The sequence below is a fragment of the Lissotriton vulgaris genome, chromosome 1_1, assembly GCF_964263255.1.
Source record: "Lissotriton vulgaris chromosome 1_1, aLisVul1.2, whole genome shotgun sequence".
Classification (NCBI taxonomy): domain Eukaryota; kingdom Metazoa; phylum Chordata; class Amphibia; order Caudata; family Salamandridae; genus Lissotriton; species Lissotriton vulgaris.
Genome location: NC_141685.1, coordinates 1,359,355,307 through 1,359,373,857, shown reverse-complemented (window position 1 = coordinate 1,359,373,857; position 18,551 = coordinate 1,359,355,307). Strand labels below are relative to the sequence as shown.

The 18,551-nt window shown below is 52.1% G+C and overlaps 2 protein-coding genes across 3 annotated transcripts in view; one reads left to right on the top strand and one right to left on the bottom strand.

Moving 5' to 3' along the window:
- The window catches only part of LRP1 (LDL receptor related protein 1), a 1,437,817-nt gene that overhangs the window by 595,021 nt on the left and 824,245 nt on the right, over window positions 1-18,551 (top strand). The gene's annotated exons all lie outside the window — the stretch shown is intronic.
- Window positions 8,418-13,025, bottom strand: LOC147749168 (galanin receptor type 1-like). The gene is made up of 2 exons (XM_086966741.1): window positions 12,899-13,025; window positions 8,418-10,990 (listed from the first exon to the last, which is right to left on the bottom strand). Exon 2 carries the CDS (start codon window positions 10,830-10,832, stop codon window positions 9,816-9,818), a length of 1,017 nt encoding a protein of 338 aa, XP_086822867.1. The 5' UTR covers window positions 10,833-10,990; window positions 12,899-13,025; the 3' UTR covers window positions 8,418-9,815.

The following is an 18,551-nucleotide window of genomic DNA, read 5'->3' as shown; positions in this document are numbered from 1 at the left end:
CGGTGTCTGGGCCCCGACCACGACGTGGACTCCTGCGTCGACTGCCGGGCCCTTACCAACAAGGCTAGACGGGAGCGGTCCCGCAAGCTACTGGAGCTCCGGGTGTCGGCCCCACGTCGGGACCGGGAGCGGTCCCGGTCCGGCCGGAAGTCGAGAGAGCGTTCGAGGGAGCGGTCGAGGAGCCGCGCCGAGCGTTCCGGAAGTCGACACCACTCGTCATCCTCGTCAGGTAAGAAGCACAAGAAGTCGGGGCGTCGTCATCGCACCCCCGACTCCCCCCGACGCTCGCGCGATGCGGCCGGGGGTTCGGGTGACCCCAACCCCGCAGCTCCGCGAGAGTCGCCGGCGCGGCCTGCCCCATACCCTCCGGTCCCTGGGCACGGTGCGACGCCTGAAGAGATAGGGCCCTCATGGCCATGAGGAACGCCTCTATCTCCTCCGGCGGGTTCCACGGCGCCTACGGGCCCAGTGAACCCGTCCGGGGGCCCTAGCGGTTCAGCTGACCCTACCTCGACGCCGTCGGATGCTCCGACTCCGGCGCCGCCGGCGGCGCCGATCCCGGCGCCGCTAGGGCCTTCGGGGTCGACGCCGGATGGACGTCCATCCAACCCGGCGCCGATCCCATCGGGGTTGCTCCCGGCGCCGCCTCCGCGCGACGCCGGTTCCTCGGTGCCGGCTTCGGGCGGCACTGGGGCTCCGGCGCCGGCTCCGGGCGGCGCCGTCCCCTTGCCTTCACCGACGCCGGACGCGGGGCCGGACGGGCGTCGCTCGACGCCGGTCCCGGCGCCGATGGGGCCCATGAACCCCGAGGATCCGGTCTACATCGTTGACTCCGAATACGGAGAAGATGAAGAGTTCGGTGACGGTTGGGAGGGGTCCGAGGACCCTCTGTCACGCGAGTGCCAGTATGACCCGGACTGGACAGGTGACTTGGGGGATGCCAGTGGTTTGGACGACTCTCCTAACCCTGGTTTGATCTCTCCTCCAACCGTGGCATCGGTGGAGGGAGCTGCATATTCAGTGGTGCTGATGAGGGCTGCCAAGGCCTTACACCTTGAGCTCCCCGTCGCGGCCGTGAGGCCTAACATCCTCACTGAGGTCTTCAAACCGCAGTCATGCCCACAGGAGCCACTGCTGCCGTTTAATGAAGCCTTGTCAGACGTTCTGTTGGGCACGTGGTCCAGGCCCGCTTCAGGTGCGCCTGTTGATCGGAACGTGGCCAGGCGCCACCGTCCTTGTCCGGACGACCCCAAGTTCCTGTCTACCCACCCCACTCCTGAGAGTCTGGTGATCCAGGCCTCGACCTCCCAGTCCGCGTTCCCGTCGGCCCCGCCCGACCGGGAATCCAAGAGGTATGACCAGTTTGGCAAGAAGGTCTTCTCGTCCATTAGTTTGGGCCTGCGGTCTTGCAACAACGCTTGCCTCTTGGGCCGCTACACCCACTCTGTGTGGGATACGGTCGCGGAACTGCTGCCAGAATGCCCCATGGAGGTGCGGGCTAAACTCGGTCAGGCTGTGGCTGAGGGCCGAGATGCAGCGAAATATTCGATACGGTGTGGTCTTGATACGACCGACTCGCTGGGCAGGGCTATGTCAACGACAGTGGCGATTCGTCGCCACGCCTGGCTGAGATCCGCCAACTTTTCAGCTGATGTCCAGAATACACTGATGGACATGCCGTTTGATGGCTGTCACCTGTTCGGTGACAAGGCGGACCACGCGCTGGAACGCTTCAAGGACTCCAGGGTCACGGCCAAGTCCTTGGGTCTCTCGACCCAGCGTCAGCAAACGAGTTCGTTTCGTCCCTTTCGTGGCCAAGGAAGGGGCGCCCCCACACGTGCTGCCAGCCACGCGCCGCAACAATCCTTTCAACGCGGTGGCGGCCGTGGAAACCGCCGTGGCGGCGGTCGGGGACAACGGCAGGGTCAGACCACACCTCCCCCCGCAGCATCTGCCTCACAATCCTCCTAGTCCGTGCTTTCGGCCCCATGTGACGCCAGTGGGTGGCAGGGTTCGCCATCACCACGCTCACTGGCGCACGATCACTTCGGACAGGTGGGTGCTGCAAATTGTCCGAAGGGGCTACTCCCTCCCCTTCGAGACCTCTCCTCCAGCCATGCCACCGCAGAACCACCGTGTGTCGGGGGACCACTTGACACTTCTGCAGGAGGAAGTTACCACCCTCTTGGCCAAGGGGGCCATCGAGCGCGTTCCTGGGCCAGAAGTAGGGCGTGGTTGTTATTCCCACTACTTTCTGGTGCCCAAGAAGGACAAGGGGGGCCTACGTCCTATCTTGGATCTAAGGAACGTCAACGGCTTCCTCCGGAAGGAGAAGTTCAAGATGTTGACGTTAGCTCAGGTCTTGGCTGCTCTAGACCCGCAAGACTGGATGGTAGCGTTGGACTTGCAGGACGCCTATTTTCACATCCCCGTCCTGCCGGCCCACCGGCGTTACCTGCGGTTCACGGTAGGCCTGGAGCACTTTCAGTTTATCGTGCTTCCCTTCGGCCTTACCAGCGCCCCACGGGTGTTCACAAAGGTGATGGCGGTGGTCGCAGCCTGTCTGCGCAGGTTAGGGGTTTCAGTCTTCCCCTACCTAGACGACTGGTTGTTGAAGGCGGGCTCGCCCCAGACAGTCGTCCACCACCTTCAGATGACGGCAGACCTCTTGCACGACCTGGGGTTCTCCATCAATGTGCCGAAATCACACCTGTGTCCCTCTCAAAAGCTCCTTTTCATCGGAGCGGTTCTGGACTCGGCGCAGTTTCGGGTTTATCCCCCGGAACGGCGGGTTCGGGATATTCAGGCTTTGATTCCCATCTTTCAGCCGTTATCCCGGGTTTCGGTCAGGTTGACGCTGCGGCTGCTGGGACTGATGGCTTCCTGCATCCTTCTGGTGCATCACGCCGGTGGCGGATGCGGGCTCTGCAGTGGGACCTGAAGTTTCAGTGGGCCCAGCATCAGGGCAACTTGTCCGACCACGTCTTTATCTCGGAGGGCACTGCGAGACAACTGCAGTGGTGGCTTACGGACCGCGATTGGGTCAGGGGCAAGTCCCTCTCCCTTCCCCGACCGGAGCACGTTGTCGTGACGGACGCGTCACGCCAGGGCTGGGGTGGCCACTTGGGAGAGGCAGAGATCAGAGGCATCTGGTCTCCGGCGGAGTCCCGGCTCCATATCAACATGTTGGGGCTGCGGGCGATTCGTCTGGCACTGAAGGCATTCCTCCCCTTTGTCAGCGGGAGTGTAGTGCAGGTGTTCACCGACAACACCACCGCCATGTGGTACTGCAACAAACAGGGCGGAGTGGGGTCGTGGACCCTTTGCCAGGAGGCTCTGCGCCTCTGGCAATGGCTGGAACGTCAGGGCGTGACTCTGACGGTTCAACACCTGGCAGGTTCTCTGAACGCCAGGGCGGACGAACTCAGCCGTCGGTGCTCGATGGATCACGAATGGCGTCTGAACTCGGACGTGGCGCAAGGCATCTTTCTGCAATGGGGAGAGCCTTGGTTAGATCTATTCGCCACAGAAGAGAACGCGCAATGTCATCAGTTCTGCGCGTTGGAGTTTCCAAGACGGCACTCGCACAGCGACGCCTTTCGGCGCGAGTGGAGTTGCGGTCTGTTATACGCCTTTCCGCCTATACCACTTCTGCCCAGAGTGCTGAAGAAGATCAGGCGCGACCGGGCCCAAGTTATCCTTGTGGCTCCGGACTGGGCTCGAAGATACTGGTATCCCGAGCTACTCAGCATGTCAGTCGGTCCCCCGATCCGCCTGCCCCTTCAGGAGGACCTTCTGTCGCAGCAGCAGGGGACGGTCCTCCACCCGAACCTGTCCAGTCTCCACCTCCATGCTTGGAGATTGAGCGGCGAGGCCATTTGACTTGCCTCCTGAAGTCTGTGATGTTATTCTGGCAGCCAGGCGTCCCTCCACTAAGTCGGTATACGCCTGTCGGTGGAACAGATTTGTGGCATGGTGCACAGCAAAGGCTGTGGATCCTCTCTCTGCCCCTCTTTCGGAGGTTCTTCTGTTTCTTCTTTCTCTTGCCCAGCAGGGCTCTGCTCTGGGCACTATCAAGGGCTACCTTTCTGCCCTTTCAGCCTTTTTGAGGCTTCCTGATCAGCCTTCTTTGTTCAAATCCCCGATTGTAACTCGGTTCTTAAAAGGCATCACTCACATGTTTCCACCTGTTCCGTTTGTGATGCCTCAGTGGGATTTGAACCTGGTTCTGACCTTCCTGATGTGTGCTCCCTTTGAGCCCCTTCATTCTTGTCCTCTCCGTCTCCTGACTTTAAAGACGGCTTTCCTGGTTGCCATCACCTCTGCCAGGAGAGTGAGTGAGCTCCAGGCTCTTTCTGTCCAACCTCCTTTCCTGTCCATTCATCCTGATAAGGTGGTTCTGAGGACTAGACCTTCTTTCCTGCCCAAGGTTGTTTCGGCCTTTCACATCGGGCAGTCCATCACCCTCCCTTCCTTCTTCCCGCCTCCGCATCCTTCAAAGGATGAAGAGCGGCTCCACCGTCTGGACCCAAAACGTGCGCTTTCATTCTACATGGATCGCACACGCCAGTTCCGGGTGGATGACCAACTGTTTGTTGGCTACGTGGGTGCGAAGAAGGGACGGGCGGTTTGTAAACGGACCATCTCTCGATGGGTCGTCCTCTGCATCAAAGCGTGCTACTCTTTGGCTCGGAAGGAGCCTCCTGTTGGGCTGAGGGCCCATTCCACTCGGCCACGGCGGCTACTACTGCCCTGGGCCGGGGAGTCCCCTTGCAGGACATTTGCCAAGCGGCTACGTGGGCCTCGCTGCACACCTTTGCGAAGCACTACTGCCCGGACAGTCAAGTCCGGAGGGATGGCTTCTTTGGCCGTTCTGTCCTCCAGGACTTTCTGGTGTAGTATTGTATTGGTTCGCAGACCCACCACAGGGGTTGGTATTGCTGGGGTATGTATTCTAAGGTAAGGAATCTAACACTAACGTGTTTCTTTCAGATGAACAAGTTACTTACCTTCGGTAACGATATATCTGTAAGAAACATTAGTTAGTGTTAGATTCCTTACCGAACCCACCCATCCTCCCCGTTCTGCGAACTGATACCTAGGGTTAAGGTCATCCCTTTCAGGGCCCTAGTTTTACATGGCACCAGTGTTGGTTCTCTCATGGCTCTGCGTCTCCTGGCGCGGAAATGCTGTGTGCAAAGAACTGACGTCAGCGCGCGGAGGCGGCGTCTATATACTCCAGCGACGTCATCACGGTGCACGACGCCAACGACGGACGCGGAGCCGCAGGGGACGCCTGCAGACGACGCCTACCGACGCGCAGGGGTACTGCTACGCAAAAGTTTCCGGATCCAGACTGACGCCTGGGGATATTCTAAGGTAAGGAATCTAACACTAACTAATGTTTCTTACAGATATATCGTTACCGAAGGTAAGTAACTTGTTCGTTGTCAGGCTGGTGTGTACCAGTCAGGGAACACACCAGAGGCTAGTCTTTTTTCCGGGAGCATCTCTAAGATTCCCTCTTGAGGGCATTTTTCATTAAATCCCACATTGGCAGAAGTGTGGGTTTAATGTGCTGAGGGGTTGGATACTAAACTTCCCAATTTTCTGTAAAGCCATTATGGTGCTGTGGAGTTCGGAATGACAAACTCCCAGCACCATATACTCCTAATGGCATTACTGCACTTAAAATGTCTATGAATTGGTCTAGACCTTGTGTGGGTACAGGGCTCAGGCACCTGCCCACTCACCACTGGTATAGTGCACCCAGCTAGAGGGGTGGCTGACTTATGCCAGGGCAGTGGTTGTAGGACCCGAGGTGCACCTACGTTCCCGAGCCCTCCAACCTACCTGCCCAGGTATTGGTTCCTCCCGATAGTCTTCCTGGACTGAGCCTGCAGCAAAAATCCAAAACTGGCAACTCCCATTGAAAATGTCAGGGCACCCGATACCAAAACAGCACCCTGCACCCAGCCACACCCTGCGCCGCTGCCGGTGTACTTTGGATGCTAGCTCGGATCCCCCTTTGCCCTAAGCCTAATACCAGGAGCTTTGCTCCCACAACCTGGTGGCCTGTTAGTGAGAAGCCCCCTACCGGAGGACCCCTATGCCCCATTGGATAACATTGGGCCTCAGCACTCTACACCCGGCCGCCCTAGTGCTGCCGAGGGTATTCTGAGAGTGCATCCTTGAGCCTGGTGGAACCCTGGTTCTAACCCCAGAATGGCCGCTCCCACAAATATATACTTAACTGCAAACCGTCCTCCATAGGAATACATTGCCTGTTTTTCCTTCCAAATTGTTTTAAGTGTGGAGTTGGTTTGTAAAAAAACTTAAAAAACCTAAACTGTACAAAAACTGATGTACTTGTCTAGGAGAGGTCTCAGTGTGAAATCTAGGCATATCACACTGATTAGCAAAAGTAACTTTATAAAGTAATCTAAAAAGTAACGTTCAAAGTAATCTGAAAAGTAACTCAAAAGTAATTCCAGTTTCGGCATATTGACTTACCTGTAATTCAACCAACGGAATTTGAACCTGCATTCAATTTTAAAACACTGCATAAGATTTTGCAAATCATCTATTTCACTTACCTGCACCAGGCTTGGCTTGGTTCTAGAAATAATATAACAAAATAATATTTTTATACAAATCAAATTGGTCTGAGTGCAGGCTTTGATTGTGTGACATCATACTTTTACCTCTGCCTACCTTTGGTACCTTTGGGGTTCCCTGGACTCTGTGCACACTGTACCTCATTTTGGTATAGTATATACAGAGCCAGCTTCCTACAAAAGTACATCAGTAGCCTGGCAAAAAGTGTGTGTGTGTGTGTGTGTGTGTTTTTGGGGGGGGGGGGGGGGCTGCAACGAAACCCAGCTTCCTACCAATAACCTCTTCAAACATGAGGACCAGGCTTTGCTCGCCATTCACCCTGGGCAACGAAGGCACCACTTGCCAGTAAACATGTGACAAAAATCTGAATTGTGGGATAATATACCCCAGCCAATTAAAATGCGACGCTCACAGATATTTCTGATGCTATTTGTTACTTGGGGTAAAAGTTATTCACCCTAAAATTCTTGGCACACTGCCCTTGGGTTGGTGGAAATTACCTGCTGATCACCTTTATTGCTGTTCGTCTTTTTTGTTTGTTTGTGCTTTCGGCATAAAGACTGAAATGTGTTTAACTTTACGCTGTGGAAAGACGACATGAGACAAAGAAAATCACATTGTTTAAAGTTGTTAATAATACAGTCATGATAGTTTTTCTGCTGTTTTTGGGTGCAAGACTTGGGGAGATGGCCAGTGTGGGAGTAGAACTTAACCTACAAGTGATGACAAAGATTTAGCTTCAGTGAACTGAGCCTACGATGGGAAGGGTGAGACCAGAACCTTGTAAGCGCACACAGGCATTGCTGTGGGGAATATAATGCAAAGGCAGTGTTTGCTTTTGGGACTCACTTTAAAAGTAAGTTTTTCAATGCTGACTAGGATTTTTTTCGACTATCAGTCAAAAAAAAATCTAAAGTGTTTCAGTTTGAAATTGTGAAGTCTGTTTCGAGCTTGCAATAAACATGTCCATTCTCATTCCCTCTGGCTTGTGCTCTCAGTCCCTCTCTTCTGCTCACTCCTTTACTTCTCTCCTGCCTCTGAACTCAACGTAGCTCTTTGATGCGCCCAGAGGGTGGCTTAAAGCGCTGTGAAACATTTCTAAATTGCGCAGGTGCCATCATAAACCCCGAGTTGGGACTCGGATATTTGAAATGACGTTCCTTGACCAGAATGAAAGTTCTGTTGATTCCTGGTACTAGCAATGCCTGGCCCTGTGATGTGTCTCTGATTTGTGTGCATCTGTGTTGGAACTGCATGCCGAGAGAGGGGCTGGAGTTTCTGACCCTGTCCCCAGCAGCGTTGTTTCTCTGCCACAGCAGAGTTGTCAGACTGCAGGCAAACTTCTAATAGCAAAATCTGTGGTGGCTGCAGAATGTGCCCATTGTAAGTATGTAGGAGCAAAAAGAATAAATGATGGAAGGAATGCTGAACAAATCAAACAGTCACTCCCAGTCATAGATCTGGGTTGAATCCACAGTGTTTTTTTCTCACCACGCCACACCAGTTTACACCCAGCCATATGCAAATCATTCTTGACCCTGCTCCTCATGGGAACAGTCCAGACCGATCTGCCAGGTCAGGTCCTCCCTGGACTGGAAACCAGCGTCCTGAGACCGGTTTTGGGGCATCACCCCATATCAGCCAGGCGAGCTTGAATCCAGTGGAACAGTGAGCATGTCCCATGTCTGGGCAAACCCGGCGCATTTAGGGCGAGAAATTAAAAAGAACAGATGATGGACGTAATGCTGAACAAATCAAACGTCCACTCCTTAGAGCTAGAATGGGCCCTCTATAAGTATGTAGTTCCTGGCGGGCAAAATAAGCTTTCAGGTTCTAATCAGATTTTAAAGGGTTTTTAGCAGCGACATCCGCAGCCGAGCTTTCCAATGACATGCCTGACAAGACATCAACACATGGCTCCTCGTGTGTTTTTCTCTCACCTCAGCTAAACCTGTCACGTGTTCGGGGCTCGATATAAAATCCCAGGCTGTTGGGGGTGCCCCCCCGAAGCGCCCCCCCCCCCCCCCCACCACCACCACCACCGGCGCCCCCACAGCGTCATTCAGGGTCAGTCTGATACATTATCTGTGCGCTCTAAGCACTGCATAGCCACGCTCTCAGACAGGCATGCTTTCTCCAATCGCCCCCGAAGTCTCCCAGGACCGCATTACTTTAGTGTTTGCATTTAATTTGCCAGAACAGTTCCTTGCGGCCTTGGCAAACCTGCCCTGGATTACCGTTGTTTGAACTGCTGGAGCACCGTGCCAGGCTGTCTGGGCTTTAATTAACTTCCGTGTATGAATGAGCCGGTGCCATGCGTAAGCGTGCCTAGCTGACTGGTGAGTGTTGTCGCAGGTGACTCGCCAGCAAGCGGACATGCTATTCTTGCGCATGCTTTGGTATTTACAAACGGACACAGTGTTCGCCCTTGTCCTAATAGCCCCCTAAACCACTCTATACTAGCCCCCCCTGGAATAGGCTGCAGTTCTCGTGTACAGCGTTCTGTGTGCTGGTGGCTCGTTAACATTGAAGATAAAAAAAAGAAAAGATGGCAGAATATTGAGAGCAGAGTGGAGCTGTTAATTGAGAAGAGAACCTCTACTAACTCATTATGGAATGGTCAGATTACTGCGTCTGAACTATTTATATGTGCTTATTTGTTTGCAACAATATTGGACAAGATTTAGGAAGACTAATTAGGGAGATCTGGGGACAGCAAAAGGACAATAATCTTTGCCCTTTGACCTGCATTAAATCCAGAAATATTTTAGGAAGGAGAAAGCAAAACAATACATATTTTTGATAATAAAGGAAACCTCATTCCGCTTTCTAACCTTGAGGAGGTAGTGTCTGTGCACAACAGAATTTGACCATTGTGAGGAGGCTAAGAAATGGGCTTTATGCATGCATTTGTCCGGTATTGGAAAAAATAGCAAATCTAATAGTCTGATGAGAACGCTTGACTACAAAAAATACTAAGCCACACTGTCGCACTTAGTTCTTCTTGAGTTTCTACATGGTAGTCTAGAGTATTGACCATTAGGAGGAGAGAGAGCAACTAAAACCTAAACGTGGTGCATGCCACACTATGCCATATAAGTATTCTATTTGCATGTCAAAGTTGGGGAAAAAAACACCAAACATAAACTTATTATGATAATTGGTGATTGAAACATCCCCTTTGAGTTTCCAGGTGGTTATGGTGAGCACTCTTGTACCTCCATGCTGAGAATGTGACTCTGCTGCGTCACTGGCAGCTTAATGTCCCTGTTTGCTGGGCCCACCTTGTTGTGCCATTTACCCCAGCATCTTCTTGCTAAGAGTGCCGACAGGTCCTTCCTGAATTGCTGTGAGGTAAGCAGGTAGATGATGGGGTTTATGATGGTGGATGAAGAGGCTAGGACCCAGGCTATGGCTGCAAAAGCTCCACGCAGACCAGCCTGTCGCCGAATGAGAAGAAACATCAGTACATAGGAAGGCAACCAGCAGACAGTGAAGGCCACCACTAGCAGAACAGACACTGTGGTGATCTGAGTATTATACCTGTCCAAACTGCTCGTTTGTAGGTCGTGCCTTCGAGCTCTGAGGTAGCTTAAGATCTTGGTATACATTGCTGTGATAGTGGCAAGCGGCACAACAAAAGCACACAAGAAGAGAGTAGCACAGTAGGCTGCTTCGGAGTCTTCCGTCAGGAAAGCAAAACAGTATGGCACATTTTTCTCCACCTTTCTGTAGACCAACTCCGGGGTGGCCAGGCCAAGGGAAGGTAGCCAGATGCAGGCCAGGACCATTGCCAGATACCAGTTCCTGTAGAAGCGAAAAGTCTTGGATGGGTGGAGGATGTTGATGTAGCGGTTGATGGCCAGAGCAACCAGTGTAAAGACACTGGCGCAGGAGCAGGCAACACCTGCAAAGCTTACCAGTCTGCAGAGGAAGTCACCAAAGACCCAGACCCGCATGTTGATGGCAGCGACGTTGAAGGGCAAGCAGACGAGCTGCAGTGCATCGGCTGCGCTCAGGTTGAGCAGAAGGATGGTGGTGCCGTGGCGACGCTGGCACTGCTGACGCTGAAGCAGGATCCCCACCACCAGTGCTTGGCTGACCACTCCGGTGATGAAGATTAGCGCATCGGAGACAGTCACAGCAATCTGCTGGGCCCCATAGCAACCAATGACCCCAAAGCAGCCTGAGTCATTGGAAGCAAATTCATTCATTGGTGGGGACTCTAATAATGTGATCAGTCAACTAGAAATTGTTTTGTTACAGCTAGTTAGGAGCTGCCAGCTTTAATCCACAGGATACCTTAGGTGAGAAGATGGTGCTTTCTTGGTCGCTGCCGAGCTCCTTGTGAAGTTCAGTATATGCACCATGTCTGATGGGATATGAAAGAGAATTGGGTCAATAGAAATTTGTTAAAGAGTGGACATAGTTTCTTACCAGTTTCTCATTGATTTTGCAGTGCCTGACAAATCTGTGTTTGCTTCTGAGTTCAGTCGTGCTGTTGGAAATGGAAACGCACCAAATGTCGAGTGGGTTTCCACTGTATTTTTATTTCTCAACAGGATGACTGGTCTGAAGCGTTGCCTGAGCCCTCATTCCCCCCCCCCCCCCCCCCCCCCCCCCGTCTACAACTGCGCTGCAAAGTGACCTGGATTGCAGGCACAGAGGTGCTTGAGCTCACTGCAGACCCATGCGCAATCCCCAAGGGGCACTATCAGGATCTTGACTTCAGTGTCCGGATTTAGTTTAGCTTTGATATGTCATGGCCTGCTCGCCTTCTAACTTAAGCCCAGTATTGAGGGGATTGATTTGCTATTCCCAAAACCTCTTGCGTCAGGTGTCTGACCGTGATCAGGGTTGGCCTTGCATTCTTCTTACCTGGGAATTATCTAGTCCTGACTCCAGTGACAGTCCCAGGGTCGACTCTGCTCTCTCTCCTGTTGTGAGCTATACCATGTACTTTCGTAGACTTCAGACTCTTGGAGTAAATAAACCATTCAGTAAAATATCAGACAACATTTAGCTGCTCAAGATCAGCTCATCCAGTCAGACTAGGTGAGGCTGAGTGCAGGCCCAGCTGAACGGAGGAACCCTAAACCTGCTTTTTCTTGTGATTTTTCCAACCAACCAACACCGCCGTCTCTCTCAGAAAGGAGCCCTGGCACACGGACGGGAAGTGCCCTGCCGCCCCCTCCCCGCCCGCCAAATACAGCCTGTACTGTAGCACTGCTGTGAGAGGAGCACGTGCGAAAGTAAAAGGGCGGGAATTTTTTAGTTGAACATGCTTAGGCCGGGGCATGGAGCCGGGCACTGAGTGTCCCACTGGAAAGGGATGAGTGTTCGGCAGGGAGACGGGAGCAGGGAGGTGCTTGGGCTGGTCTGTGGTCTCGCCCATACATTGAATCCCCACACTAGTGGTGTGAAGGTGTGAAAGTCCGTTTACAAATCGGCTACAGGGGATCATTGATTAGGAGTCTATGGGCAGAGGAATCATTCCAAACATGGCGACTCTCACAGATAGGCGCCTCTCATGGACTCCTCAACTGTTGATGCAGAAAGGACATGGCTTTAAGTGGGATGTAAAAACTGTAGGGTCCCTCAAAGGGGCGTGGGCAATGTAATTAAGGGCGTGGCTTAAAACACACACAAACTAAAAATCTGTGCTTAGCATAGTGTGCCTCCCGACTTGTATTTTGCTGTTCCTGTCATTGCATCCAGATTATATGATACAAGTAGAATCACACCTACAGCAAGTCCGGACGATTGGCTTTGTCAATGGCTTTTAGTTGCATAAGATAAATAAGCAGCAATAATGGCTTGTATATAATATTGAAAAAGCTTCTACTTAAAGCCCCGGTGACACCATACAATGTTGCTGCTCCTGCGTTTCAAAAAGAGAAGGTAAATCCAGAGAGACAATGACTCTCTAAAGGATTTCCCTTTCCCCCACAACGCTCACCTGGCATGACGTCATGCCGTAACTTCTCCACTAGTGAGTAGTGTGAGCACACGCACATCGAGTTGCCTGCCGTCAATGCAGTCCAGGAAAAACGGATCGCCTGTGCCAGGGCACAAAACAGAGTCCTAAACAGACCCGTTTTGAGGCCCCCTTCGAAAAACTGCCGGTGCTCAGCACCGGTGAGACCCGGCCCACCTAAAGCCATGTGAAAGGACGTTTTCACACGCGATTTTCAAGCCCCAACCCGGTGGTGCTCATCTGCAGTACGAACCGAGCACACACATTCTATAATTTCTACCTTGAAAGTCCGGTGGTACTCACCGCGAGGATTGGACGTTGCCTCACAGCTGCGGCGCCAGCTGCCTCTGATGCAGGCGTTGGATGGTGCCCGCGTCTTCCAGGGTCGTGCAGGCGCAGAGCAGCCGCCGCGGCTTCACTTCCTCGAACTGAGGTACTGGAGTGTTCACTCTATTTCTTAAACAGGCTCCACCCGTTTCCCTTCGACTCCCATCCTGTCTGCGCGCTGATAACCCGGCCTTTGCGCAAGAGTAAATATGCGTGTCAGATAGGCGGTCCATTAGGGAGAGAGGCGCCTGTTGTGCAGTGGGCGGTGGTGCCAGCTGCTGTTGGGGACCGGTGTGACAGTTCATGTAGATACTGGTCCGACTCTGGCCATGGCTCGAGTCGGAGGCTCCTTTCCTTGTGTTAGTGCGCGTTAGTGTCGGGACTCTTTCTTGGCGTCGCTTGGGTTTTGCGTAGTGTCCCCCAAGGGACGTGGCCCCTCCTACAGATTACTGGGGTACTCTGCGGCCCCCTGCCTCTCGCAGTCACGGAGGTCAGCATAGGGTGTCTGTCCACTGTGCTGCTCTGCCTTAGTGGGACCGACCACGCGCCTTTGGCAGAGGGTGATTCTGACTCAGAGATTGGTGAACTCCAACCCTACACTCGCCCACCCGAGTAACGAACGGTGACATTTGTGTTCCTTCGACAGGCCAGCTTCCAACTTTGCAGTATTGGTGCCCCACTTTAAATCAAGTCCTTGCTGATTGTTACTTTGAGAAAGTTGCAACCACTAGGCACCCCTTTCAGCCAGCCCTTCCACTCACTCTTTCTCAGCGTTGTGGCGAACTTTGGGGAGCGGAGCGCTTGGTAGCTGGTGGCACAGCTCACGCGCTTCCACCCATGCCGGAAACGGCTTATTTTGACCTCCCAAAACTGTCCCCGTGCCAACGGAATTTTCTTTATATAAGAAAGGTCAGGTGATGAAGTTCGGGCGTAGTAGCCGGAGGGATTGCCACTTCTGCAGCATCCATGCATCTTTAATACTGATTACAGCCCGATAATGCAGGAGTGGCACGCTCCACTCTTATTCTTTCTGAGGGGGAATCTCTTTGTGGGACTTTCTTTTCACCCCCATTCGCATTGCTGTTCTCAGGTGGTCCGTGCTTGCCCTCGCCGCTCGTGGGGTCCGCCGCCGCTTTTACCCCTAGAGCTTGAGTTTCCGGCAGGTTTGACTTTAACAGTGCTTGCTTTAGTGATTCATGGGCACACTGACCTTTATCGCTCAATGTTTGCTTCTTTTATGGGGCCCGCAATTTCCCTGTCGCTGGTAATACTGTGCCTCGTAAAGCTGGTGACTTTATCGCAGCGTTCAGTGCTGTTTGTTCAACCATATCCACTCGACGGTTTGATGGCTGACCTGGAGAGGGTTATTTAATGTTTAAGAGCCTTGAAATACGACCTCAGTGGGCGGAGAGAGTAGGACTGATTGACTTCTCCAAGAGTGCTGAAACATTTGGGGCTCTCGCAAGATACGATAGGGTTGCATGGGCAGGGATTTATGTTGGGCAAATTCTGGAATAGCACTGGCCGCTTAAGATGGAATTTGAGTGCGCTGGCAGGGTTTGTGTAGGTCTCGGAAATGGAATCGCCGTGTGTGGTGCAAGCCTGCTTTTAAGAACGTTGATAGAGTTGAGTGCAGGTCCCAGTACTGGAAAATTAATGACTGTTCCCAGTCAGGATTGCAATGGATTGTCAGAGATGTGTGTTGTCCCAGTTCTGCCCATCTGGGGCATGTTGAAGGTCCCAAGACTGGAAAAGCAGAAAATACTGTAGTTTCGAATTGAGATGCACTGATGGAGCTGCACGTGGCGTCTAACACAAAGACCACTAGCTGCGGTGGTGGAAAATGGAGTTAGGAACCAGAATCGGATTGTGCCTAGTGTGTGAAAGTGCCCTCTTTGTGCATGGTTGCCCCCACATTTTGGTAAACTGCTGATGTACTTTGAGTGTGCCCCAGGGTCCTCCCAAACAGGTACCCCGGGCGTATGTTGTTTAACTAAACAGCATTGAAAACAAAACCCAGATGGCACTCTTTGGCCACAGGTCAGTCCCTTGTAAATAGTACCACAGGTACCAAGGGCTTGTGGCCAGAGAAGGCCTCTAATGGCTGCAGCACTTATTGTGCCACCCTTAGAGGCACTGTACCTTTACACGCACACCCACCCTGCCTTTGCAGGCTTTATGTCGAGGTGCAGAACAAAGTGCAGTCTTCATGGTGTGCCATGCCTACAACCCACTGCCCTGGCATAGATCAGCCACCCCTCTAGCTGGGTGCACAATACCAGTGGCGAGGGTACAGGCAAATGAGCATTGTGCCCCTTCAGTAAGCCAATTCTTAGACATTGTAAGTCATTTAGAGTATATGGTACTGGGGGTTTGTCATTACAAACTCCACAGCACCATAATGGCTTTACTAAAAAAGTAAAAGTTTGGTATCAAACTTCTCAGCAGATTAAACCCACACTGGTGCCAGTGTGAAATGTAGAAAAAAAAAATGCTCACAGAGAGCATCTTATAGATGCCTCCTGAAAAACGACCTAACACTAGTGTCCAGGCTGAGCGGCTGCCTTCAACTGCCACCACTAGACATGTTTGTGGACCCCTGGGTCAAGAGCCTGCTGCTCTTGGGGGTCTGAAACAATGCACATACTGGGACGAGGTGCCAAGCCTCCTCCCCAGGATGGGCAGGTTCCATGAAGGGGAAGCTTCAAAGGCATGCCCCCTTTGTGAGCTTCCCCATGCCTTTTGCTGCTTCCAGCAAATGACCCCCACCAGTTCTGACCCACACTTTTGGGGAGAGCATCGGTGGGAAAACCAAGTGAGGAAGGAAAGTGTGCCCACCTTTGCCAGCCCCACCCCTCAGGTGGGGAGGCGTGGTGAAGCACAACTCAGTCCCCGCCGTCTTGTAAATGGGGGACTCAGCCAACCAAAGTGAGGCTTATTTACCCCTTCAACTGAAGGGTGGCATAATAGGGGGTGTACCCACCCCAAGGAAGGTACCTATTGGTCCCAACCTTTACCTACCTGTAACACCCCTAACTCTAGTATTAAGGGGCAACCCTGAACCTTGCCTCCTCAGACAAGAACCAACCAAGAAGAACAGAAGAAAAAGGACTTCAGAACCATGCTGAAACTAAGAAGAGGAGGACACCCACCTACCGGCATGCCCCAACCTCAAGCCTGCTTCAGCGAAATCCCGGTGTGTCCTGCACTTGACACCTACGGCCCGAGTTGAAGTGGCCCAACACCACGAGGTGGTGTCCCCAGCGATCATGACCGGAGATCTGGTAATCTCTGACCTGCTTCGAATCCCCAATCAAAGTCTGCAGCCCCTTTCTGGTGGATCCCCCAACCAGAGCTGTTAAGAAAAACACGACACCTAAAGACACCCCTACACCCAAAATCCCCCAGCCTTGGCTGACCCAACAGACGGTGTCCCAGCATTCCCAGGTATCCCAACTTACCTTTTCTACTGGTGGTTACCTCCAGAAGATCTTTGTCCCTGAGCCTGCAGTCTTTGTTGCAACCAGAGAATTCCCATTGAAAACCGGGCACCCAATGCCAAAACAGCACCCTACATGCAGCCGCCCCTGTGCCGCGGGTGTACTTTAGATGCTACCTCAGATCCCCCCTTGCCCTGAGCCTAACACCAGGAGCTTTGCTCCCCCAACTTTGTGGCCTCCTTGTGAGCAGCCACCAGCCGGAGGCCCCTATGCCCCATTCGATAACATTGGGCCGCAGCACTCTTCAGCCAGCGCCCTAGTGCCGCTGAGGGTGCATCCTTGACCCTGGGGGAATCCTGGTTCTAACCCCAGAATACTAACTCCAACAAACTTTTACTTGCCTTTAAACCGATAACTCAATTTCCTTCCATAGGATTGCATTGACTGCTTTTTTCCTAAAAATTGTTCTGTGAGTTTGGTTTTGTAAAGTGCAAATAACAAGACCGCTTTACTTATCTTTTCTCTAGGAAATGTCCCAGTGTAATATCTAGGCATATCACACTGAGTAGGAAAAGTAATCCATAACGTAATCTGTAAACTAATCAAAAGTCATCTAACTGTAATTTCCACTGTATTGAAAACATTTACCAACCTTTAACAAAGTCACTTTCATTCAGCTTGCTTGTATTGTTCAACCTGCCCTGAAAAGTACCATTTACACTTACCTGTACCAGGCTTACTTGGGTCTAGAAAATAAATACATAAATAATATTTTTATACAAATCCAATTGGTCTGAATTCAGACCTTCAGTGTGTGACATAATTTGTTGATTGTGTACAACACATGGATAACATTACCCTCTGATAAAGCCTTACTGCTCGCCCACACTACCACACATAGAGAGTAAGGTACTATCTACTTTTACCTCTGCCTACATTTGGGGGGTCCACTGGACCCTGTCCACACTGTACCTCATTTTGGTATAGTATATACAGAGCCAGCTTCCTACATCTAGGAATTCTCATGCACTCAAGAACCCTGGGAATTCCTCATTGGCAATCTCTACAGACCTCGCACAGCTTTGTTCTCCCTGAATTTGGTACAACGTCTCTAGAAGGCAGGAATGTCATAGAAGGCTTAGTCCCACAATTTCACACTCGTTCACCGTCCTGGCATGTCAACACTTCTTACTGAGCCCACCTCTTAATGGAGCACTTCTGCAAGGCCTCCTATTTCCTTTGGTTGACAGATAGATGGTGCAGTCAGACCAGAAACCCTTTTTGTGTGTCTATATTCTCCTCCCCGTGCACCACCTGTTCATTCCTTGTAAGTCTCTCGCCTTTCTTTGCCTCTTCCTCAGCCTATAGTGGATAATTGCTCACTTAGCTGGATGAAGGGCCCCCTTGCGGCATCAGCTTCCCTCTCTTTTCTCTAGCTGTATCTTGGAATGGGGATTGACCAGTCTAATTTTTTAAGGCAGGTCACTAGTGTGCTTAGTGACCAACAGTACCTCTCATTGTTACACTTTAGAGGACTAAGATGGTAGCCTCCTCGTGAGGCAGTGTGAGAAAGTGTAATTTTTGACTGAGTGTGCCTTGGGCTCCTGCCAATCAGGTGCCTAGGGCCTGTGTTCCTTCCCTAAAACTGTGTTGAAACTTAAAACCCAATTGGCATCTCTGGACCTATGTCAGCCCTTGGTAAATTGTACCCTAGCTACCCAGGGCATTGTGACCAGAGAAGACCCCCAAGGGCTGCAACACTTTTAGTGCCACCCTAAGGGGCCCTGTACCTTGACACACACACACACACGCTGCCTTTGCAGACTGAGTGACTTGGCGCAGAACTAAACAGAGTCGACATGGCACACATCCTTGTGTGCCATGCCCACAAACTCACTGCCCAGACATACCTGTCACCCCTCTAGCTGGGTGTACTATGCCAGTGGTGTGGGCACAGGTGCATGAGCCCTGTGCCCCTACAGTACCCAGGGCCATTCCTGGGCACTGTAAGTGCAGTGTTGCTATTTAGAGTATATGGTGCTGGGAGGTCTTCATTACGAACTCCACAGCACCACAGTGGCTACACTGAAGACTCACAAGTTTGATATCAAACTTCTCAGCACATTAAACCCACACTGATGCTAGTGTGGGATTTAATGTGAAATGCACTACAGAGGGCATCTTAGAGA

Coding starts and splice junctions, on each gene's coding strand:
- LOC147749168 (XM_086966741.1), bottom strand. CDS start 10,832: ATGAATGAATTTGCTTCCAATGACTCAGGCTGCTTTGGGGTCATTGGT.